This window comes from Schistocerca nitens, chromosome 9, assembly GCF_023898315.1.
Source record: "Schistocerca nitens isolate TAMUIC-IGC-003100 chromosome 9, iqSchNite1.1, whole genome shotgun sequence".
Taxonomy (NCBI): Eukaryota; Metazoa; Arthropoda; class Insecta; order Orthoptera; family Acrididae; genus Schistocerca; species Schistocerca nitens.
Window position 1 is genome coordinate 97,330,779 of NC_064622.1, and position 25,839 is coordinate 97,356,617.

The window sequence follows — 25,839 nt, forward strand, 5'->3', positions numbered from 1 at the left end:
AATTTCATTTGAGTTGCTTTCTCAACACACTACTGTGGTTTTTCTCTTGAACTATTTGTCCCTATCTTTTCTATGACATTTAGAAACCAATTATTAAACATATCTGCTACCTGTGGCTGGTCATTTATAGCCCTTCCATTTAAGTATGGCTCATGATAGTCTAGTACAGCTTTCATGGGCTCTAAATTAAGAATACTTGTTGCTTAAATACCTGTTACTGTATTGATGAAAGGGCAATACTAAAAGATATTATAAACTGAGATTATTGAGTGTTTCCATAGCCATCCCCATTTGAAACGAGCAATAAATAAATTGGCTGCCTTTGAACTAAAGTGGTCTTAAGTTAGGTATATCAAAAAGGAGAAAATCAACACACTTGTAGCAGTAGCCATTCTGCAGAGGTATTTTCATATTCAGGACACATGCAGAAATGAATGTCAGTGATCAGTTGTGTAGGTGATTAATAGTGTGTGTAATAATTTCTGTAACATACAAATATTACCTAGACCGCTTACTTTCAGGTTATTTAAACACTGTACTTTCAAAGCTTATCTTCCTACCAAAGACATGGGCTACAACTTATCACAACTTAAACATTGATACAAGAAAAAGTGCCTTCAAATTCATGTTCATAATACACCAAGGTTTTTAAGAGGAGGCAGTCATAGTTACGGGAATTGAGGACATTCAGGAATTTGAGTATGTTCATTAGATCAGTAGTGTTTACTAGTTATGTTTTCCTGTACACTTTGTGCCTCTCAAAAGATTGGATGGTGCTTAAAGCAGGACGCGCGCGCGCGTGTGTGTGTGTGTGTGTGTGTGTGTGTGTGTGTGTGTTCCTTGTTAATACTACTGCTGGTGATTCAGGTCTTTGTTTTTGTGTGCAGTGCATAGTGAAAGTTTATCATGCATGCTGAAAAAGCCTGGCTGTGAATGAAGTTGGGAGGAGAAAGTAGCAAGTGAAAGTCTCTCTTGGGAAGACTGTGGCTTAAGTAGATAGTTACCTACCATAAAGCCATCTCTGTCTCAAGTAGCTTTTGAATATTTTGTAGCAGCTTAATCTTTCTTGGATAATTGTAACACATGTGAATCTAGAAGAATCAAATCTTAAAGATATAGGCACTTACATTAGCTCAGTGACCATAATATGTAATAGCTATTGTGCAAATGAAGACCAAGAATGGTGGTATCAGTCTCATACAGGACCCAGAGAGATTTTTTTTTGGGGGGGGGGGGGGAGGCGTATGGGACATTTCTTGTGGAAGATCTCGATCGGGTTATATATAAAAAAAATAACACACTGTGACCAGTGCTGCTTTCTCGGACCATAGTATATGGTGCTCATTAATCTGAATGGTCCTTAAACCCTTCCCAATATAACAGTGTAGCAGGTGCATGAACTTGGACTTTGTATCAGTCTTTGATGACAAGATACTTGAAATCAAAGACTGATAAAATTGTGCCTTCTGAAAATGTTGGAAAGATATTAAGATATGCTCCCCAACTGAGTTAAGGGAAGCAGCTTCGAATATACATGTTGTTGTTGTTGTTGTTGTTGTTGTTGTTGTTGTTGTGGTCTTCAGTCCTGAGACTGGTTTGATGATGCAGCTTGTAACCTCCCCCTCACTTACCGACCTTAATGACAGTGAAAAATTAAACCGTGTGTACCTAATGGAAATTTGGGAAAAGCACTCGTCACCGAAGTTAATCTGTCAGTAAAGAGGGAGGAAAGGGTTACATCTAAATGAAAGGAAAAATGCAAATGAAACTGGTGGAAATTAATTTTGAAAAGGGGTAAAGTTAATAAAGAAAGTAAATGTGCGGCCGTTACGTCAACAATTAACTAGCGGTAATTAGATATTTAAGATTTGGGGGAAATCACGGTCGCCAGTCCTAAGGACAATTACTATAGTAACTGAAAAAGAAAGGTTTTTACACATATAATTAGCACTAGAAGCGTGGCAACTGAAGGTTGACACGTGTAGTGTGAAAACTGAAAGTTTGTCAGAAGTAATAAATTTCGCTGCACTCTGACTTAATTTAGCAAAAGAATTAATAAAACCGGAAAATTGAAAGTTAATTTAGTGACTGAAATTAATAGTGAACTTTGTTTCTGAAGCATATCGAAATTCAGTAAAATACAGTTAGTCTTGGGCTACCTCAACAATCATTTCAAAAGCTACTTGAATCTACACAATTTAGAAATAAGAGATTTAACTTCGAACTTGAATTAAATGATTCTGAACAATTAACAATAGTAAAATTTAGTACGTACCAAGCTGAGCTGTAGTCACAGGTAAGCTAAAATATGGTAACAAAACTCGCACTCATAATTTGTGCTTGCGTGATCTAAATATTGTAGCCAGCTATGAATACTTTAACTGAACTTTGAAATTAAAGCAGTGAAATAGAATAATATTGCTTTAATGCTGGCGTTTGAATTTCAACGACGCTCGGGTTCATTCCGGAAAAGGAAGGGACCCTGCTTGCTAATGCAATAGGGACAATGAGCAACAAAGCTTCATGCTACGTTGCTGTAATTTTGTGATTTGAACAGTTTTAAAAGCTGAGGTCTGCCATACAGTTCTAAAACTTTACGTGCTACCAGTCTTCCTTGTTGGTTGACTGAAGGTTTGGAGCCGTCGATCGAGGAGGTGGCGACAGTCACTCATTGTCGGCCGTCGCTGTTGCAGAAGCTGGATGTTGGCGCGCCTCCTTCTCGACACGGTCACCAGGCGAAACGGGCTCTTGATGTGCGCCAGCTAATGCTTCCCGTCCGCGACACCGTGTCAGAAACTATCATAGCTAGTCGAGCGCAATTACATGCTGTCCAACCCCGAACACGCAGCAACTCGCGGGAGCGTCACACAACACACCTGCTCCACTGCACTCCTCCAGCCAGACTCCCTCTCTGCCCGCGCTCCACGCGGCAGAGTTAACACTACGAAAGATCCTAAACACTTTCGTTCTCCACACGACCTACCGATGTATTCGTTCGATAGCATAGTTTTCCCTAGGCCAGACCCAGCGTATAAATACAAATAATATTCACAAAACAAACCAACATAAATGCATATATATATATATATATATATATATATATATATATATATATATATATATATATATATATATATATATATATATATATATATATAACAGAGGGAAACATTCCACGTGGAAAAAAAATATATCTAAAAAGAAAGATGATGAGACTTACCAAACAAAAGCGCTGGCAGGTCGATAGACACACAAACAAACACAAATATACACACAAAATTCAAGCTTTCGCAACAAACTGTTGCCTCATCAGGAAAGAGGGAAGGAGAGGGAAAGACGAAAGGATGTGGGTTTTAAGGGAGAGGGTAAGGAGTCATTCCAATCCCGGGAGCGGAAAGACTTACCTTAGGGGGAAAAAGGACAGGTATACACTCGCGCACACACACACATATCCATCCACACATACAGACGCTTGTGTCTGTATGTGTGGATGGATATGTGTGTGTGTGCGCGAGTGTATACCTGTCCTTTTTCCCCCTAAGGTAAGTCTTTCCGCTCCCGGGATTGGAATGACTCCTTACCCTCTCCCTTAAAACCCACATCCTTTCGTCTTTCCCTCTGCTTCCCTCTTTCCTGATGAGGCAACAGTTTGTTGCGAAAGCTTGAATTTTGTGTGTATATTTGTGTTTGTTTGTGTGTCTATCGACCTGCCAGCGCTTTTGTTTGGTAAGTCTCATCATCTTTCTTTATATATATATATATATATATATATATATATATATATATATATACAAACAGTAAAACAATTACAATATATAAAAAGACAGAAATGTCATATCTTCAGGTGACAAAATAAGGAAAAATCTATAGTACAGTAGATGGAAATAGAAGGATATGCATTTTCGGCGTTACAAGCTCTCCATGCTACTCTATCCTGTGCAAGCTTCATCATCTCCCAGTACCTACTGCAGCCTACATCCTTCTGAATCTGCTTAGCGTATTCATCTCTTGGTCTCCCTCTGCGATTTTTACCCTCCACACTGCCCTCCAATACTAAATTGGTGATCCCACAATGTCTCACAACATGTCCTACCAACCGATCCCTTCTTCTAGTCAAGTTGTGCCACAAGCTCCTCTTCTCCCCAATTCTATTCAATACCTCCTCATTAGTTATGTGATCTACCCATCTAATCTTCAGCATTCTTCTGTAGCACCACATTTCGAAAGCTTCTATTCTCTTCTTGTCTAAACTATTTATCGTCCACGTTTCACTTCCATTCATGGCTACACTCCATACAAATACTTTCAGAAATGACTTCCCGACACTTAAATCTATACTCGATGTTAACAAATTTTTCTTCTTCAAAAACGCTTTCCTTGCCATTGCCAGTCTACATTTTATATCCTCTCTACTTCGACCATCATCAGTTATTTTGCTCCCCAAATAGCAAAACTCCTTTACTACTTTAAGTGTCTCATTTCCTAATCCCCTCAGCATCACTCGACTTAATTCGACTACGTTCCATTATCCTCGTTTTGCTTTTGTTGATGTTCATCTTATACCTGAATTTTTCTTTTGTTTCCTTTATTTCTCGCTCAATATACAGATTGAATAACATAATGCCAGTATATTGAGAGTTGATCAGTATTGATTGGATGAACTGTTGGAGGATTTATCTTATTTACGGCTGCTTAATCAGAGCTCGGCCTCACACACACACACACACACACACACACACACACACACACACACTCTTTCACACTCTCACTCTCATCTTCCTCCAAATTATATATATTTTTTGATGTTACTAGAAGAATACTAATCAGGTTCCTTTAATAAAGAATTAAAACTCTTTTGTGATTTTGCTAAAATCTGCATTCAGTGTATCCTAGCAGCTACATTAATGTAGTGTAACATGTATCTGATGGAAGCACTGTGCTTCTGCTTAGTACAAGGGTGGTTTGTCAAGTTCTCAGAACGCAATAGAAAACAAGTACTTACATCACTGAAACTTTTTTTTATTTTTCAGTGTAACCTCCTTATAGATTAATGCATTTACTTTAATGATGTGGCAGTGCCTTGATCCCATCTCAAAAATGAGTTTCTCCAGGCCTTCAAAATAGTTGTCAGCTCTGGCTACCAAATCTTCATTAGAAGTGAATCTTCATCTGCCAAGAAAAATTTTCAGTTTTGGGAAGAGATGGAAGTCCGGTGCAGCCATATCAGGTGAATAAGGTGGGTGTGGCAACAATTCAAACCTTAGTTTGTGTAATTTTGCCATGGTGACGGCACATGTGTGCGGGCTCGCATTGTGTTGATGGAAGATGACTTTCTTCCTTGCTAAACCTGGCCTTTTTTCGTGTATCTTTTGTTGCAATTTGTCCAGGACATTAACAAAGTGTTCTCTCGTGATAGTTTGCCCAGTGGGGAGATATCTACTAACAGAACCCTCTTCACATCCCAGAACGACCTAGTGAGGTGGCGCAGTGCCTAGCACACTGGACTCTCATTCGGGAGGACGGCTGTTCAATCTCGCGTCTGGCCATCCTGATTTAGGTTTTCCGTGATTTCCCTAAATCGCTCCAGGCAAATGCCGGGATGGTTCCTTTGAAAGGGCAAGGCCGACTTCCTTCCCCGTCCTTCCCTAATATGATTAGAGCGATGACCTTGCTGTCTGGTCTCCTGCCCTAAAACACCCAATCACATCCCAGAACACTGATGCCATGATCTTTCCTGCCGAAGGAATTGTCTTTGCTTTCTTTGGTGGTGGAGAATCAGCAGGTTTCCACTGCTTTGACTGTTGTTTTGTCTGTGGGGTATAGTAGTGCACCCAAGTTTCACCTGGGGTCACACATTTTTCCGATATGTCCCTTCTCATACAATTTTGATCCAGTGTCAAGAGTCGCGGCACCCATCTGGCAGATAATTTTTTCATTTCTAATTCATTAGTTAAAATGTGATATACCCTTTCAGATGAGCAATTTCATGCACTTTCAATCGGCGATCCTCCATTACCATTTTGTGCACTTTGGAGTAGTGATACATCTTGGCCGACCACAGTGTGGATCATCATCTAAGCTCTCGCAACCAAATTTAAATTCATTTCTCCACTTGGCAACAGTTGAATATGAAGGAGCAGAGTCCCCCAGTGTATTCTGGAAATCTGCATGAATATCCTTTGCTTTCATACCTTTCTTTACGAAGTACTTAATCACTGCTCGAATCTCTATTCTTTCCCCCTTTGAAAATCACTAAGTGGGCACAACAACATAGCCACGTGACCGCCAGGCTCTCTTCCAAGAGCACTGATGTGGCAACTGTCCAATGAATATCACGTGAGCAACTCGTTGCACTAGCGCTGGCCTCTCGTGGTGATTTTGAGAACTTTCCAAACCAGTCTCGTGTTACTGCCCTCTTACTTATATAAGTAGTTTCTGAAGGTGTAAAGCAAATGACATTTCTTATTTTTGGAGTTTTCAGTTGTGCTTCCACAACTCAGTTGATCAAGACATCACTGCCAAAGCCTTCATCAAGATATTACTGAAGCCTTTCCCATCTTGTGATGGTCTCTCTTTTGAAGTCATCCAGTGTGCAAGGTGGTTTCCTGTGACAATGCACCGAAAGTCTGAGCTGGTCCCAAGCAACCTCAGTCATTAGCAGATACTGCAGGCCATTCCATTCAATGATTCCTGCCCCCCTAGGGGAAGGTACCCATCTCAAAACACGAACCCAATGCTGGGGAAGGTATCTATCTCGAAACACGAACCCAATGCTGAAATCTTGACTGCAGGATGGGACTGTATGTTGGAGGGTACTTTTCCAATACAGCACAGCCCTCAAATTACCCTAGATGTGATGAAAGGCATCTTGAAATCTGTGCACGAAACTGGCCAAAAACGACCCTTCCACTTCATCCATGAGACTACATGACTGAGTTGTATTTTGGTACCTGGTCACCTCCATACTATTATATGATCATCAGGTGTCGGACAAAGCCTCCACTCACCAATGAAGAGAATCTGATGCTACTGATCCAGGTTCCATTCAAGTGTTCCCTTACCCACCTTCTTTGCATACCAGCTGCTGGCGGTTTTGTGCTACCATTCACACTGGACACATGATGGCCAAATTAATTGTGTGGTGGAAGTTACATGCTCTCTGGGCCAACACAACCTCACTGAGTTGCTTCCAAAAAGGAAGTGTGCAGTTATGATGCATTCTTCTCATAGTACCTACAACCCATAATTTCCAGTTAGTGGCCATCAGTTGGTGTTGTTGACTCCAGGTAATCTCTACGTAGCAGATTTTCAATTTTGTGTGTCTCATGATAGAGGGTGCATGTTTGAACGATGTTGTTGTCACAGTACGCCAATTAGGAGAGCAACTTCCGGTGCTGACAACAGTTCTTGGTGTAAAGTGCCATTGTGTGCACAGTCTAAGCTGTGCAATGTTTAGGCTCTTTAAACCCTTAATCAACATCACAGATAGGACCAATCTGTTTCAAGGAACTACAGTTTGTCTTCCACATGACCGTCTTGCATCTGTTTCTCGAAGCTCTTCAGGAGTGTCAGGATGCTACTATCATTTACACCGATGGCACTAAAACAATGGATTAGATGGGATATGCTTTTACATCTCTCACCAATCAAGGACAACTCTTGTTAACAGGAACATGTGTTTTTACAGCAGAACTCATAGCCGAGAAACATCACCATACATTTTATTAAACAGGCCTCCTTCAACCACATCTTAACATGTAGTGGATCAGTAAGGAGTCAGTAGGCTGTTGATCAATCTTACACTTGTCAACTTGTGATATATGCTAGTCACAATCTTTTCTCTGACTTTAATCATACCACTGACTCAGTTGTCATATTGTGGGTCCCAAGTCATGTTCGTATTCCATGGAATGAACTGGATGACTGTATGACTAGAGAGCAATTACTCACCCAGCATTTGCTTTGTGATCTCTCAGGTTTTCTCAGTGTAATTGATTAATGATGTGTTTCTTTGTGTTCAGTCTTATTGTTTCCATTTTATGTACAGTCTGATTGGAGTTGAGGCAACAGCAGAACACACGGCACCTGAAAAAGATAGTTGGGTCTGTCATTGAAACATTGTTCATGAAATGGAAACAATTACTTCGCTAAACACCTAGAAATATACTATTAACATCTGCTTTGACAATCTGGGCACAGATATACAAATGCAGATAAGACTCAGAAATTGATCATCATCTGATGGGCTACTGTTCTCTCTTCCAGGAGGAAGAAGAGGAGCAGCACCATGCAGTCATAGTCTCCTTGATAGCACAGAGTTTATTAAAACTGCATTGTGCTCTTCCTTCTGTTCCTCTGGAAGGGAATCCACCAATTATGTTGTTTTGTGTTGGTCAGATTAATCCATAATTTTATGTTAATGTAATAAGTCACCACTGCTTTGTGGTTGCAGAACCTTGCAGACAGCAGCTCACAACATAGTGGAATGCCACCTCCTGACAATCCATGCCAAGCATGGTCTTCCAGATTTTTTACCTCTAATGTTCGTAGATGATGTACAGATAGTTGAACTAGGGTTTCAACTGCTTTCAGGTCAGAATGGTTGAATCTGAGGTGTCTCCCATGCATGCTGCACATAGGAGACCCTCAATCCTATCTCCTCTGCCAGCCACCCTAGTTATCCCTCTTTTATCCTGTTTTTAATTGCTCTTGAATGCAATTAGCTCTTTTTTCTACCATGCCCTGTTTTTCCTTTTTTTAGGAGTGCCTCTTCATGTAGCACTCTCATGATCCTAAGAATTCCTTATTCTTGATACTAGCTGATGGCAAAAGACTAACTGAACAAGTTTTTACACTTCCCATGAGAAAGTGGGTTCTATTCCCACATACAATGCATTGGTGATGGGATAGTTGTGACACACCCCCTGCCAAATGCTGAGCCCCATGGGCCGAGGGATGTATCACCTGTGCCTACCCACCTGATTATTTTTCTTATCTTATTTTACTGTCGTCCATCCTACTGATGTTCATTGCATTTTTAGCTTTTTTTTAAAAAATGTGACAGATCCTCTCAACCCGGCTAGATGGAATTGTTTATGTCGTTACTGTCTTAACCCCTGTCTTGTGTCAGGAGGGGTTAGATGCTCTTGCTGCCGATAAGCCCTGTTGGTGGGGGCAGGAAAGGGGGGAGGGAGGGTTACATGTCAGCTCTCTCTCATGCAGAGCAGCAATTCTATGTACCACCACAATTCAGTCAAATTTCTGGTGGGGGGAGGGAGGGTTACATGTCAGCTCTCTCTCATGCAGAGCAGCAATTCTACGTACCACTACAATTCAGTCAAATTTCTGGCTGATACCAATAACTTCAGTTTTTTTTTTTTTTTTTTTTTTTTTTTTTTTTTTTTTTTTTTTTTGGGGGGGGGGTGACAGGATTTGGGGAGAAAGGGAAATAGCCAGTTAGCCTCAGTGAGGGAGGAGTCTTGATCTGACTGTGTTGTAAAAGTCCTTTATTACAAAAGGTAAGTATTGGAATTAGTACTGAGTGATTAACACTGAGTGTTTTATAACTTCGGACTTTATTCAGTGAACCCTTTCAACCTAGTATATAGTTGATCTAAATGAGTTGTTTCCACGAAAGACCAAATTTTTACACGGAGACAGTTACTAAGTAGCACTGTTTGTCCTAGTAAAAGAACCTGTTAGTGCTAACTGCATCTGTACCCGTGACGCGACACACAGGAGTCCCCAGCTAGAAGTCCATCTACTGTTCCGAATTGCTGCAGATAACTCTGGGCTCATTCCTGCTCAACTAGTAACTTTCACGATTTCTGCCAGTACTGTTATCTTGGCATTTCCACTAGGATCTGCCTATCCTATCCATCCTCTACTCCTGCCTGCTCTAAATGCCATGACTCTTTCTTCAGAGTGTGTGCATCTGAGTTTTAATCAATTTCCCCTTTGCCTCTGAAGTCCCTCACTTGGTGTGATGTAGGACCCTCGCCGTGTCGTGGGCCCTAATTATGCACTGATTTTCAGAATCTGTGTGGAGGGAGGGAGGTGTCTGTTGTAAATTCATGTCATGAGCCTGCTGTAGGCTTTTCATAACATGTATGTGCTCCTTCCAGACACTTTCCCTTATCCCTCTCTTACTCTCACTCTTACTGATATTTATGGTTTACAGTGTTATTGCTTAAGCACTGCTGATGCCCTCATGGCGCCACCGGCTGAAAAGATTCTTTCTACGTGACTTAAGCATCTGCCATTTTATGTAAGCATGTTACCGTACTCTGGTGCTGCCTGCCTCATAACTCTTACCATGTTATTCTCATGAAGCTTTCCCCATTTATGAACTCTTTTAAGATGTGGCTGTCATTTATGTGGATACAAGATAATACATGAAATTTGTGTTGATAATTACTTTCATAATATTTTCATGTCTTTTCTAGTGGGCTTCTCTCTTTGGGAGCATATTTAACTTTCTCCTGTCGTTGTTACTGTCTTATATCAGCTACATATTATGTTGTGATTAATAATTGAACACCCACACTGCACTTCTACTCATTGTACTATTGCTTTTTCATTTATAAATCCCGTTTTGTAAGATAAAATTCCAGATACATTTTATATTTTCTGGGGTTTTAAATTTTAAAAGTAGATAACTGTTTTATTGTAAAAATACCAAGTTAATCAACTAATATCGAATGACCAAACAAATGTAAGTAATTTTAGTGTAATTGAGGAAGCAGTAACTTTTCTCACTGCAGCACTTTTTCCTTTAAATTCACGATGTTCCATTTAACTTGTGTAAGCACAAATACTATTAAGCAGAGTAATGATTGTCCATTGTTGTTAAAAAGTTATATTGTCTCTCTAAGTATTGCACATATTTATTTTATTAATGTAAATCTTCACTCTTCTTCGTCCCTTGTTGCACTCCTTGAGAACTACAGAACTTGAATTGAATGAATGCATACTGGGTTTCTTATGTCACAGTCTCTTCATTTTGAGAAAGACTTTTCACTAAGTTACAGTGGATCTCAGAAAATTGTGTCCTCCTGAAATGCACAAAAGGATCAGTGGTAATTTAGAGCGGGCAGACCCATCAAGAAATTTTCACTTGCTCATCTTGTCTCTGGGCCAGAGTTTAACTCAATTCAGTCTCATTTATTTAGGGTAGCCCTTTAAATTATTCTTATTTTCAGCATCGTATGAGAAACAAAGAGTTGTATAGTTCAAGCAGCTAAAAAGTGTGCATCAAGATACATATATGAAAATCAGACTAATATCACAGTGGGGTGCCTGTATATCAAACCATCTTTCTGGTCATATTTTCATGTTGTTTACTATTTTATTTTTAGTTTATATTAGAGCTTCGTTAGTCAACTAGATTATTGTAAATGACAAGTTCAGTACTCTCCATGAATTGTGGAAACAGGTATATGAATACGAAATTAAGCTAGAGAGTGAAGAAAAGGAGACAGATCGAAGAAGTAGATAAGAGCATAAATTTAAAGTCCTCCCACCCTAGCCCCTTCCTCCCACATGAAATGTATAAACCTACAGAGGGTTCATAATCAAATGGCCAGTGAAACCACACCAAAAGAGAACCATCCACAACAGCTGCAGTAGTATGAAATCCCAAATATCTTGACTGAAATCACAAATTTCATGAATTGAAACATTTGAAGAAAAAACATCAGTGAATATATCACAATAAAAAATGTCCCTGAGATGGATCATGAGAAAGTGAACATCAGTTTTACTTTGCAAACGTCTTAAGATACTGATAAGAGGTTTTCAGAAAATGATAGTATGCAGATTGGCACATAATTTGTTTCATGGTTAATTCTCTTTAACTCTTGTCTCAGCTGAGGTATTGGTGCAAGTATGATTTTTTTATTTTTTTAATGGCATTCAAAAGCTCTTGAAAATATGAGTGCAGTGATTAATGCCTGTTGGTGGTGAAACATTTCACAAAAATATCAAGAATTGTGTTCTCGTGGTTACATTTAGCAATCTTCTCAATCCCACATCAGCACAAGTTACTGAGGCAGCTACCTCTTTTACTAACAGTTTCAGCTGTTCGTCTCTCTTCAGCCTCTGCAACATGTCTCCCTCTTTTAGTAAATCTGTCTTCAACGACACTCATAGGTTGTACGTCAATATCAATGCTGTTGGTACCCGATGCACTGCCAATCATAGTGATGGATCTTCTGTATCATCTGCCTGATAAGATATTTACTTTAATGATTCTCTTTAGAAAATCATCCACATTACTGTCACATACACTTGTATTCAGTTTCTGTAACCATGGAAAATTGCTACTTTATTCGCTCATTGTATCTTTGTTTCCTGGTTTGACATTTTCGAACTTTTTAACAGGTTTGTTTGTGTGGCCATCTTTCGCAGCAAGCATATAAATACTTGTTTTGCAAATCAAACTGCGTTATCCTGCTGCTAGCAGGAAAAGGCAGTTTGATTTGCAAAACAAGTATTCGAACTTTTTGATTAACATTTCACAATGCATGCAAACTGTTTTTGGTGCTATCTGTTTTATGGATATTATGCTGTGGTCCAAGGATACATTTATCTGTCTAATGTTTCGTCTTCCATTGCTGGAGACATCATCAGAGGCTGTAACAACTCAGAAAGAAGTTACAATATCAAATAAGCTCAGCAAGCCAAGCTGTTCGTATGCATCCACACAACGGTCAGTTTATGACATTGTCAGACCACTGCCTAAGTTCACGGAGTGGCATCGACATCTGTTATGAATCTTTATTTAGTACTAATTCCCACAACTTGTCTAATTTCAATCCTCCCCCTTTTCTGTTAAAGTTGATTTTGTGTTTTCGAATTTCTATGGCCTCTGTACATTGTAGCATAGTAATGATTAGATATTGATTGTGAAAGCCTGCATTACGGAAATGGAAATGATTGTGTGGCATTGTTGGCCAGGAGGCCCCATTCGGGGGAGTTCGGCTGCCATATTGCAAATCCTTTTTAGGTGACGCCACATCGGTGACTTGCAAGTCAATGATGATGATGATGATGAAAATGATGATGGACACACAACACCCAGTCCTCAGCCGGGAATTGAACCCGGTCCCCCTGCATGGTAGGCGGTAATGCTATGGAGGCGGACAGCCTGCATTATATGATTGCATGAATATTGTCTTGTATGGCTTATGTAATTCATAGTGTTTTTCAGTTTCTGTATAACATACTTTTTCGGTTTCAACCTATATTTGTTGTACTACAGAAGAACGCTTAAAGTTAATGCATCCATCTAATGATTTACTAGCCAATCAACAGGTATCACCAAAATGGAGCTGTAATACTGACCAAATTTCGTGTTTGTATTTCATGTTAGCTATTGAACCAGGCAATAAGTGCATGCTGTTGGTTTTGCTGTGCTGATGTTATACCGAATGGAACAGGCCAAGGAAATGAAAACTATGGTCACCCATTCTTGGCCGTTCTCCTTCAGTCAACAACTTGTATCATCCCCTTCTTTTTTAAAATTTTCCTGTTTCTAATTTTGCACATGAATACACTGTATTGGTATTTTGAAATGATATGACACACATTTCAAGGGCTGTTTATCGTAATAAAAACACATGTGCAGTTCTGGCATGAGTACAGATGTTGGGCTCAATTACTTTGCGAGCATCTGGATTTAAACCATGTTGTCATGCATGATACAATAATACATGTGCCCGATTCCTTTTCTGTAAATGTTACAGTAAATACTTGGATTCTCCAATGTCTGTCTGTCTATTGGAGTTAATTCATTCTCCTCTGTGTGTTTCCTTAGCCTGCCCTGAAGTGATATTACATGTGGTTCAAACTGGAAAAGTTGTCCAAAAAGATAGGCTGTTACGTAAATTTCAGCCAGCACATAAAACATTGCTTGCTGCTGCAAAGAGGGTTCTGCTCTATACTTTCAGCAAGTGCATAAAATATTGGTTCCTGCTGCAAAGGAGGTTCCTTATCAGGGGTCTAACTGAGGCTACTGAATAAAATAAGTTCCTGGCCAAAATAGTTGTTCTTTATTCTAAATTTCACAAGATGTACACTGCCAGCAAGTTGATCCTAACGTACAGTGCTTGATGTAAGAAAAACAAGTTGTTGTTCATAGTTCATACTGTCATGCTCACTCACATATCACATGCTTTCAGAAGTAGCCAGCATAAGCATAGAAGTAATGACCTTCTGTGTAAAGAATCATTACTTTTGACAGTCAATAAATGTTTTGAAAGTTCCACTATGATTATCAGTTTTGATATGCTCAGTTTGTACCACACAGTTCAGCAGCGTGAAGTTCGGAATTACAACAGTATAGCACGCCACCTGGAATTTTTTAGCCCATCTGAAGCAGTCACAGAATTTTTAAAACTTTCAAAAACATTGTTTACACTTGACCAGTCATTTTCCAAAACATTCTGCTTCTGTACAAAGGTAAATAATAACATTTTACTAGAACTCCTAAAAATAGTTTTGTTCGCTACTGGAGCTGAGTTACCACTCCTCAAGGCAAGGTGCACAAATATATGTCTCCTCCAGAAAGCATGAATATTCCCTGTTCTGATGTGATGGGACATATTGTAGCCAGTTAGCTTTGTAGCTTTTCGTGGGCAACATGGAAATTTTCTGCCTTGACCAATCCCCAACACCGGATTTACGTAAGTTGGTTACTAAACTTAGCATTGTTCGAAAATTAAATAAACTTGAAATAATCTTATCTTTGCGTATCTTAAGGACTAAAATAAAAGCTTTGCTTCTGTGAACCATAAACTAGTTACTTTACAGTAGTCTCATCATACCATGCATGTGGCTCACTATTGTGTTACACCATATAATTCACGTGCTCCTTCATTATAAACTATTTTCAAGATTGATATTTAATATAACTTCTGCATTCACACCATCAAACGAAATTATTTATATGAAACAACTGAAAATATAAATTCTTTTCGAAAACTGAAACATTACATAACTTTCTCTGCACAAAACAAAATATTGTTTAAGCAACTATTTTGCAACCAGGTGTAACATTTGTTATCCTCCGATATGTTTATAAAAACATATTAATGTGTGACGATGTTGCTTTTTAATGGTGAGTTGTAAAATTTGTGTTTTAGATAATTTGGAATATTTTGGGAAGTATTTTAAGTATGGAACTGAAACTCTTACAGCAGTTAACTATTGTTATTCTGAAAGGCTCTAAAATTTCATTTTGATTGGTATACAGTAAATGATATATTAATTCATTGGTTGTTGTGTAATTTAAGCTATCTGCAAAACATACATGAGCAGTGAGATTTACAACCAGCATGCGATCATAGCCTAGGAATGCATTTGGTAGGGAATCGCAAGCACTAGACGAATCTTACGGCTTCCTAATCATCTGAGCATACCGCTACACTACACACTGATGTCAAACTTCATAGTATTAATAATTTCAAGCACTATTTATTGTTCATCCATACAAAATTTATTTGGGAAATTCAAAATATTTATTGACACACAGAAAGATAACCATCCAAGGGTGCAGGTTTATGGTTAAACTATAAAGAGGTGACACATAGGGATAAAGCTATTTGATGCTTATGCTATTTTCCACAGTACTCCTAAAATATGGTACTGAATGAAACAAAAGTAAGTAATATGTCTTATTTTGCACTGTTTAAAGCTCCAGCTCTCTCCATAGGGAACACAGTTTGACACTGCTGGTTTCATCACCAAGTTTAACACTTTGCTTTGTTGGATTAGTCCATATTCAACAACTTCTTTCATAAACTGGGCAGTTGGAAACATTCAGCAACTGTTCTGCTGAGAGATCAGTGTCTCCATTTGAATTTGCAGCTATCTGCAGTGTTTGTAATACAAGCAAAAGAAGTCTTCCTCACTCTTATAATTTGCAGAAGGCGATTCATGTAATGACCTCTTGACTCTAGAACCCAACCCACTTTTGGAAGGTACTATTCAGAAAGCTTATTTACTCAGGGAACACCGGGTACATACGTGTCCAGTTAAGAGGAGATCAACTGTAACATTTCCATAAAAAATATAATGAACAGCTCCAGTAAATTCATTAAAATGAGAAGTACAGAAATATTGTAGGATATAAGTATACTGGAAAAAATGAGAGTTGAAATCTTTGAACAGGAAAGGAACAGCATGCAGGAAAGCAATCGTAAGTAAAAAGTGTGTGTGTAATAACTCCCAAGTCCAATATGAAGAGTTGCAGACAGTAAGGACTATAAGTTGATTTGATTGAAATCTAGAGAAATTTGAGGAAAGGGGATATAAAAGGGTGTGGAACAGGGTGGAAGTGCTGAAAGAGGGAAGAAATATCTTCAACCATAAGACCTAAAAAAAAGAAGAAAGTTCTGGTGTACACAACATGTCAGAATGCACATTAAGAAAGAGAAGCTGTGGAAAGCTAATTCTTCAAGCTGTATTAACAAATAGCTCCATTAAACAGTTATATTCTGTTTGTGTGGAGAACATCATAAAATTTGGAGGACAGGTCATTTTTTGGAAACCTGTGGCTTCCCAATTTATAATAATGACTACTACCTTCTATTTCTTCCTTAATGCTTATGTGATCATGTTGATGATTTTCACACACACACACACACACACACACACACACACACACACACACACACACTCACTCTCCTCTCTCTCTCTCTCTCTCTTTTATTTACTGTGAATTTTGTAAACTGTCATAGTGCTAATGCTTGAATCCAAGTACCCAGCTAATTTTTGGTTGGATGAATGGTTAAAATAAACTTATTTGCTATTCTTTTGCATCTGTAGGCACTCCAGATTTTGCAGGGAGCTTCTACATCATTGCAACAGATGCTAACCTTGAACCCTAGACAAAGGGAGAGCTATTCATAAAGCAACCTCCAAGTATTTTTTTTTTTAAAAAAAGAAGTTAGGGAATTTGCTTTACAATACTGTGAACATACATGCACTAATTTATTTTGCTGTATAGTTTCCAGCGGCATTGAGACATTTGTCATAGCATTTGATGAGCTTTGAAATTCCACAAGCATAGAAATCTGCCATCTGCTCTCGTCTGAATGTAACTAGTTTATTCTGGCCCAAATCTTCAATAATGAGTGAAGATGGTGCAAGAATGTGCAAACCAATGTCCTTGATGAAGATAAAAGAGGTTGACTGACTGTCATGAATGCAGGTTTTATTCTTTTGGTTGACAAAAGGGCTACAGAAAACAGCAGATTCATCATCTCAGAGCTTTTTGTTCATTTTACATTAGATTAGCCATACTCTTCGGTACAAGGTTATTACTGAAGATTTAGGCTAACCGGGACTTTAATGCCGGATGGGTGCAGGTGGAAGAATTATATGATTGTAGAATTTTGTAGCTCATCAAACACTGAGACAAATCTCTCAGTGTGGCAGGAAATAACGTGGAAAAATAAATTAGAGTCTCTACTTGCATAGTATTGTAAAACAAATTCTGTAACTTCATTCACTTTTTTTTTTAATAAATGTATTGTTGTAGTAAATGCACTAAGAACTTGGTGAAAGCAATTCAGCCTTCAATTTTAGAAAAGGGCCAAGAAAGGTGTGTGATTTAAGTATTTCACACAACATTCTTACACAGTTTTGCTCAATAAATACTGCATTAAGTTTATTTGCATAGTTACAGGAGGGAACTATAGGGAGAAAGGAACTGAAAGTAAGTCAACAAAATGAAAGAATGTTTGTAAGTTCAGACCTAGCTGAACTGAGCTGCTTATTTGTGTACTGACTGCATTTTAATTTGTTACCCAGTTGGACACCAAGGAATTTTCATGTGGTATGTCAAAGGAGAATGAAAGGAGAAAATATAAAAATGCAGTAAATGAAGCAGGCAAAAAGGAATACAAACGTCCCAAAAATGAGATCGACAGGAAGTGCAAAATGGCTAAGCAGGGATGGCTAGAGGACAAATGTAAGGATGTAGAGGCTTGTCTCACTAGGGGTAAGATAGATACTGCCTACAGGAAAATTAAAGAGACCTTTGGAGAGAAGAGAACCACTTGTATGAATATCAAGAGCTCAGATGGCAACCCAGTTCTAAGCAAAGAAGGGAAGGCAGAAAGGTGGAAGGAGTATATAGAGGGTTTATACAAGGGCGATGTACTTGAGGACAGTATTATGGAAATGGAAGAGGATGTAGATGAATATGAAATGGGAGATACGATACTGCGTGAAGAGTTTGACAGAGCACTGAAAGACCTGAGTCAAAACAAGGCCCCGGGAGTAGACAACATTCCATTAGAACTACTGACGGCCTTGGGAGAGCCAGTCCTGACAAAACTCTACCATCTGGTGAGCAAGCTGTATGAGACAGGTGAAATACCCTCAGACTTCAAGAAGAATATAATAATTCCAATCCCAAAGAAAGCAGGTGTTGACAGATGTGAAAATTACCGAACTATCAGTTTAATAAGTCACAGCTGCAAAATACTAACGCAAATTCTTTACAGACGAATGGAAAAACTGGTAGAAGCGGACCTCGGGGAAGATCAGTTTGGATTCCGTAGAAATGTTGGAACACGTGAGGCAATACTAACCTTACGACTTATCTTAGAAGAAAGATTAAGAAAAGGCAAACCACGTTTCTAGCATTTGTAGACTAAGAGAAAGCTTTTGACAATGTTGACTGGAATACTCTCTTTCACATTCTAAAGGTGGCAGGGGTAAAATACAGGGAGCGAAAGGCTATTTACAATTTGTACAGAAACCAGATGGCAGTTATAAGAGTCGAGGGGCATGAAAGGGAAGCAGTGGTTGGGAAAGGAGTGAGACAGGGTTGTAACCTCTCCCCGATGTTGTTCAATCTGTATATTGAGCAAGCAGTAAAGGAAACAAAAGAAAAATTCGGAGTAGGTATTAAAATTCATGGAGAAGAAGTAAAAACTTTGAGGTTTGCCGATGACATTGTAATTCTGTCAGAGACAGCAAAGGACTTGGAAGAGCAGTTGAACGGAATGGACAGTGTCTTGAAAGGATGATATAAGATGAACATCAACAAAAGCAAAACGAGGATAATGGAATGTAGTCAAATTAAATCTGGTGATGCTGAGGGAATTAGATTAGGAAATGAGACACTTAAAATAGTAAAGGAGTTTTGCTATTTAGGGAGTAAAATAACTGATGATGGTCGAAGTAGAGAGGATATAAAATGTAGACTGGCAATGGCAAGGAAATTGTTTCTGAAGAAGAGAAATTTGTTAACATCGAGTATAGATTTAAGTGTCAGGAAGTCGTTTCTGAAAGTATCTGTATGGAGTGTAGCCATGTATGGAAGTGAAACATGGACGATAACTAGTATGGACAAGAAGAGAATAGAAGGTTTCGAAATGTGGTGCTGCAGAAGAATGCTGAAGATAAGGTGGGCAGATCACGTAACTAATGAGGAGGTACTGAATAGGATTGGGGAGAAGAGAAGTTTGTGGCACAACTTGACTAGAAGAAGGGATCGGTTGGTAGGACATGTTTTGAGGCATCAAGGGATCAGAAATTTAGCATTGGAGGGCAGCATGGAGGGTAAAAATCGTAGAGGGAGACCAAGAGATGAATACACTAAGCAGATTCAGAAGGATGTAGGTTGCATTAGGTACTGGGAGATGAAGCTTGCACAGGATAGAGTAGCATGGAGAGCTGCATCAAACCACTCAGGACTGAAGACAACAACAACAACAACAACAACAACATGTCAAAACATTAGCTCAGCTGCTTGCCTGCCCCACCATCCCTGCCCCCAACCATCTCAGGCCTGTGGTATTAATGTGCAACCCACCTTTTGATTTCTTTCCTTGTCTCTGCCTAGCATCATGGCACACTTTGCTGTCCCTCTCCAGTTTTATTCCCTATCGCTCTTTTGTTATGTATGAAATTGTATACAGTAATGTTAAAGGCAGTTCTTTACATAGATCATAACACTTATCTACACCGAGCGAGGTGGTGCAGTGGTTAGCACACTGGACTCGCATTCGGGAGGACGATGATTCAATCCCGTCTCCAGCCATCCTGATTTAGGTTTTCCGTGATTTCCCTAAATCGTTTCAGGCAAATGCCGGGATGGTTCCTTTGAAAGGGCACAGCCGATTTCCTTCCCAATCCTTCCCTAAACAGAGCTTGCACTCCGTCTCTAATGACCTCGTTGTCGACGGGACGTTAAACACTAACCACCACCACCACTTACCTACAGTGATTTTTTGCAGAAACTAAAGTAGACCGTCTTTATGGATTCCGAGCTGCTGAAGATGAATATCATTATTAAAATTGTCTCACAGCTGAGGTTTAAAAGTAAGGTGGCGTTCACATATAATGCTACTGTAATCAGTAGGATATAATGCATTAATTGAATTTACCTAGGTTCTTCACACCGTTTCTTTGCCTTCCTCTTGTGGTTGGTGTCTGGAGCACCTGTCTGTAACATCCAGTAGTCCACTGTCCTGTGTACTGCTGTTTGATGAGAGAAATATCCTGAAGGAACCGCTCACCTTGCTCATCATTGAATGCACCACAGTTTTTTGGGAGCACATCAAGGCAAGGAAGTGCATTTCCGGCGTCATGTTGCTTCCACTGGCATAAACATGGATGAATTTGTCCAAAAGGTTACTGTAATTTTTGTCTTTCCTGTTTCCCCCGAAAAATGTTGCCACGTTACAAAAAGTGCCACAAGTGCAGCTGATCAGGGGTTAGAGTGGACTCTCTGTGTGTGTGTGTGTGTGTGTGTGTGTGAGAGAGAGAGAGAGAGAGAGAGAGAGAGAGAGAGAGAGAGATCGCGTCAATGCTGAGTCGTCAGAACTTCTTACACAAATACTGAAATGCTGTTTCAGTCATGCGCACAGCTTTAATGGATGCAGTCATGAGTCCCAACTTAACGTACAGTGATCGGAGAATAATATTGTTCAGATTCACTAGAGATTCTTCAGCAATATTTTTTGACTCCATCATCAAGCTATTCGTGGAGACCATCCTCGCTGTGTGTAGCATTTTTCTCTTGCCCAACTGTCGCACTCGCATAGGTAGGAACACTAATAATGGAGCAACCTTGCAAATGCATCTGCATCGCAATATCTTTGAAGTCTCCACATACCAGCCATTCATGATTATTCTAATTGTTGTTGTTGTGGTCTTCAGTCCTGAGACTGGTTTGATGCAGCTCTCCATGCTACTCTATCCTGTGCAAGCTTCTTCATCTCCCAGTACCTACTGCAACCTACATCCTTCTGAATCTGCTTAGTGTATTCATCTCTTGGCCTCCCTCTACGATTTTTACCCTCCACGCTGCCCTCCCATGCTAAATTTGTGATCCCTTGATGCCTCAGGACATGTCCTGCCAACCGATCCCTTCTTCTAGTCAAGTTGTGCCACAAACTTCTCTTCTCCCCAATCCTATTCAGTACCTCCTCATTAGTTACGTGATCTACCCACCTTATCTTCAGCATTCTTCTGTAGCACCACATTTCGAAAGCTTCTATTCTCTTCTTGTCCAAACTAGTTATCGTCCATGTTTCACTTCCATACATGGCTACACTCCATACAAATACTTTCAGAACAACTTCCTGACACTTAAATCAATACTCGATGTTAACAAATTTCTCTTCTTCAGAAACGATTTCCTTGCCATTGCCAGTCTACATTTTATATCCTCTCTACTTCGACCATCATCAGTTATTTTACTCCCTAAATAGCAAAACTCCTTTACTATTTTAAGTGTCTCATTTCCTAATCTAATTCCCTCAGCATCACCAGATTTAATTTGACTACATTCCATTATCCTCGTTTTGCTTTTGTTGATGTTCGTCTTATATCCTCCTTTCAAGACACTGTCCATTCCGTTCAACTGCTCTTCCAAGTCCATTGCTGTCTCTGATAGAATTACAATGTCATCGGCAAACCTCAAAGTTTTTACTTCTTCTCCATGAATTTTAATACCTACTCCGAATTTTTCTTTTGTTTCCTTTACTGCTAGCTCAATATACAGATTGAATAACATCGGGGAGAGGCTACAACCCTGTCTCACTCCTTTCCCAACCACTGCTTCCCTTTCATGCCCCTCGACTCTTATAACTGCCATCTGGTTTCTGTACAAATTGTAAATAGCCTTCCGCTCCCTGTATTTTACCCCTGCCACCTTCAGAATTTTAAAGAGAGTATTCCAGTTAACATTGTCAAAAGCTTTCTCTAAGTCTACAAATGCTAGAAATGTAGGTTTGCCTTTTCTTAATCTTTCTTCTAAGATAAGTCGTAAGGTTAGTATTGCCTCACGTGTTCCAACATTTCTACGGAATCCAAACTGATCTTCCCCGAGGTCCGCTTCTACCAGTTTTTCCATTCGTCTGTAAAGAATTTGCGTTAGTATTTTGCAGCTGTGACTTATTAAACTGATAGTTCGGTAATTTTCACATCTGTCAACCACCTGCTTTCTTTGGGATTGGAATTATTATATTCTTCTTGAAGTCTGAGGGTATTTCGCCTGTCTCATACATCTTGCTCACCAGATGGTAGAGTTTTGTCATGCCTGGCTCTCCCAAGGCCATCAGTAGTTCTAATGGAATGTTGTCTACTCCCGGGGCCTTGTTTCGACTCAGGTCTTTCAGTGCTCTGTCAAACTCTTCACGCAGTATCGTATCTCCCATTTCATCTTCATCTACATCCTCTTCCATTTCCATAATATTGTCCTCAAGTACATCGCCCTTGTATAGACCCTCTATATATTCCTTCCACCTTTCTGCCTTCCCTTCTTTGCTTAGAACTGGGTTGCCATCTGAGCTCTTGATATTCATACAAGTGGTTCTCTTTTCTCCAAAGGTCTCTTTAATTTTCCTGTAGGCAGTATCTATCTTACCCCTAGTGAGACAGGCCTCTACATCCTTACATTTGTCCTCTAGCCATCCCTGCTTAGCCATTTTGCACTTCCTGTCGATCTCATTTTCGTCTCCCTTCACTACCTGAATAATTTCTTTTATCTCGTCATACATTTCATCAATTTCTTCATCATCTGCAGAGCTAGTTGGCATATAAACTTGTACTACTGTAGTAGGCATAGGCTTTGTGTCTATCTTGGCCACAATAATGCGTTCACTATGCTGTTTGTAGTAGCTAACCCGCACTCCTATTTTTTTATTCATTATTAAACCTGCTCCTGCATTACCCCTATTTGATTTTGTATTTATAACCCTGTAATCACCTGACCAAAAGTCTTGTTCCTCCTGCCACCGAACTTCACTAATTCCCACTATATCTAACTTTAACCTATCCATTTCCCTTTTTAGATTTTCTAATCTACCTGCCCGATTAAGGGATCTGACATTCCACGCTCCGATCCGTAGAACGCCAGTTTTCTTTCTCCTGATAACGACGTCCTCTTGAGTAGTCCCCGCCCGGAGATCCGAATGGGGGACTATTTTACCTCCGGAATATTTTACCCAAGAGGACGCCATCATCATTTAATCATACAGTAAAGCTGCATGTCCTCGGGAAAAATTACGGCTGTAGTTTCCCCTTGCTTTCAGCCTTTCGCAGTACCAGCACAGCAAGGCCGTTTTGGTTAATGTTACAAGGCCAGATCAGTCAATCATCCAGACTGTTGCCCCTGCAACTACTGAAAAGGCTGCTGCCCTTCCTCAGGAACCACATGTTTCTCTGGCCTCTCAACAGATACCCCTCCGTTGTGGTTGCACCTACGGTACGGCCATCTGTATCGCTGAGGCACGCAAGCCTCCCCACCAACGGCTTGGGTAAATGGTTCGTGGGGGTGTTATTCTAATTAAAACAGTTTATAACAGATTTCGACATGATCTTTAGCTAAGGCAGCGTATGTGACCAGGATGGATGGCCTTTGATTACTATTGAGCAATAATATTGCTTTCATGCTTGCTTTTGAGCCAGTATTAAGTGTTTTCAATTATCTTGTTTGTATGTAAGGCTCAGACCTTTCACCAAACTGTAAATGTCACTGTAAAATGTAGCATCACCTTCGGAACCGAAATTACACTCAAGTTTTTTCTGATGCTTCCAAAACATACACACACACATAACGTTTATTGTGTCAGCAATGATCTTTCACTGCTGCAGTCATGAGGCAAGGAGTTCAGCTTTATGCTTTGGAAGATCTAAATGGCTAATCAGGTGTCAGTCAGTTCACAGTGCCATTTTCTATGGTTGTATACTGGACTGGAAATGTCTGACTCACTCACTCACGGCTGAGGAACCCATGTGACAGTGCCTTTCCATGTAGCTCTTGTAATGTCTCATAAGTGTGACTGTGAAACATAAACATCTTTTTTACCTGTAACCTGAGCTGGGAGACAATTTTAGCATTGATATCCATGTTTAGCCCTTTTAAATACATAAAGCACATCACTTTCACTTCTGTAACAAATAAAAAAATGAAAATTTGTGGACCAGTGAAAGCTCAAGTGGTGGGTATTATATAAGCTATAACAATGGTAGAAATTATTTCACTTCCTTTTTTTTTCTGTCTACAGATCCTTGAACATGGAACAAGAAGCCCGTGAACGTGAGAAAGAGAAGGAACGAGCCCAGCAAGGTCTCGCAGGGCTGCCCACTGGCACGGCCACCCCAGCAACAGCGGCAGTTGCTGAAAACAGTAAGAAGCATTGAACCGTTGTTCAGTTAGACTTTTTCAGTATGTAGGTAAAAGAAATTACTTTTAAGACTCCAGTTCACCAAGCACCATCCACTTAACTCGTCTGCATTTCTCCATGTTCTGTCCACTTCCATTGCATCTTATTAAGATTATTGTTACACTCCACTCTCGTCTTGTTTCCTAATCCATTTACTTGTTTTCGAGTCCCTGTTAGTAATTCTGCACATTTGCTGGGCAACCCTCAGTTTTTGTAAGGTTTCCACATTAAAAGTACAGGTCTCATTGCTGTAAGTGAGAACTTTTTAATGTACACGGATTGTAAACATTCAGCAAAAGGCACATGGAAAGATTGGTTTTTAAAATTGTATTTAGTTTTTTCAAATACTCTCAAACATCAAACAAAAGAAGCAGCTATTCGGGTAGCAGAGTACTTGTGGAGTGCACATAGGTATTTTTGTGGGTGGGGCTATATTCTGAGGTCGTCTGATGAACCCCTACCAGTTGCTATGCAGGGAACAAAATTATGTTGCATCTAAAGTAAAGACACTTTTTAATGTCAAAATTTTAACAGTAATAAAATTACAATGAAATCCAGACATTAGCTGCTTACAGGCTTTGATAAATATCAACGGGGACAGTAGAAAATGTGTAACCTGTGCAGGACTTGAACCCGGGATCTCCTGCTTACATGGCAGAGACACTCTCTCCGACTGAGCCAACGAAGTCACAGAGGATAGTGCGACTGCAGGGACACTTCCAACTTACTGTTCACACACCACATTTGTAGTGCCCCTGCCCACTATATTCATTACTCATGACAGTCAATCTACCAATTCCCGTAAGGGCAATGTGAGTGCATCTGCACTGAAGAAGATCATTGGCCAGTAAACTTAAGCATTTGTAACGAAGTCCCTAGACTTACTACCGTCAAGGAAAGCTGTCCAATGCAAATTATACTCTGAACTGATGGCTGGATGAAACCCAAAGCAGTGAGCTCTAGAATATTTAATAAGGCATGGAATGTTTATTGAATAGACAGTTATATGCTACAGGAGAGGAAGTTTTCATTGTAGTCAACAAAAATATTATATGTATTGGGTTTGAAATTGAATTTGTCTGCAAAGTTATCTGTATGTGAGCCCAGGTGAACTCAAGTAATTTTTTTGGATGTTTTTGCTGACCTGCAG

The 25,839-nt window shown here is 39.6% G+C and overlaps 1 protein-coding gene across 1 annotated transcript in view; it reads left to right on the top strand.

The window, feature by feature from the left end:
• Nucleotides 1–25,839, top strand: part of LOC126203275 (signal peptide peptidase-like 3) — a 99,084-nt gene that overhangs the window by 13,037 nt on the left and 60,208 nt on the right. The window contains exon 4 of the mRNA XM_049937531.1: nucleotides 24,531–24,652. Within this exon, the coding sequence (XP_049793488.1) occupies nucleotides 24,531–24,652 (122 nt within the window). The remainder of the gene's footprint in view (nucleotides 1–24,530; nucleotides 24,653–25,839) is intronic.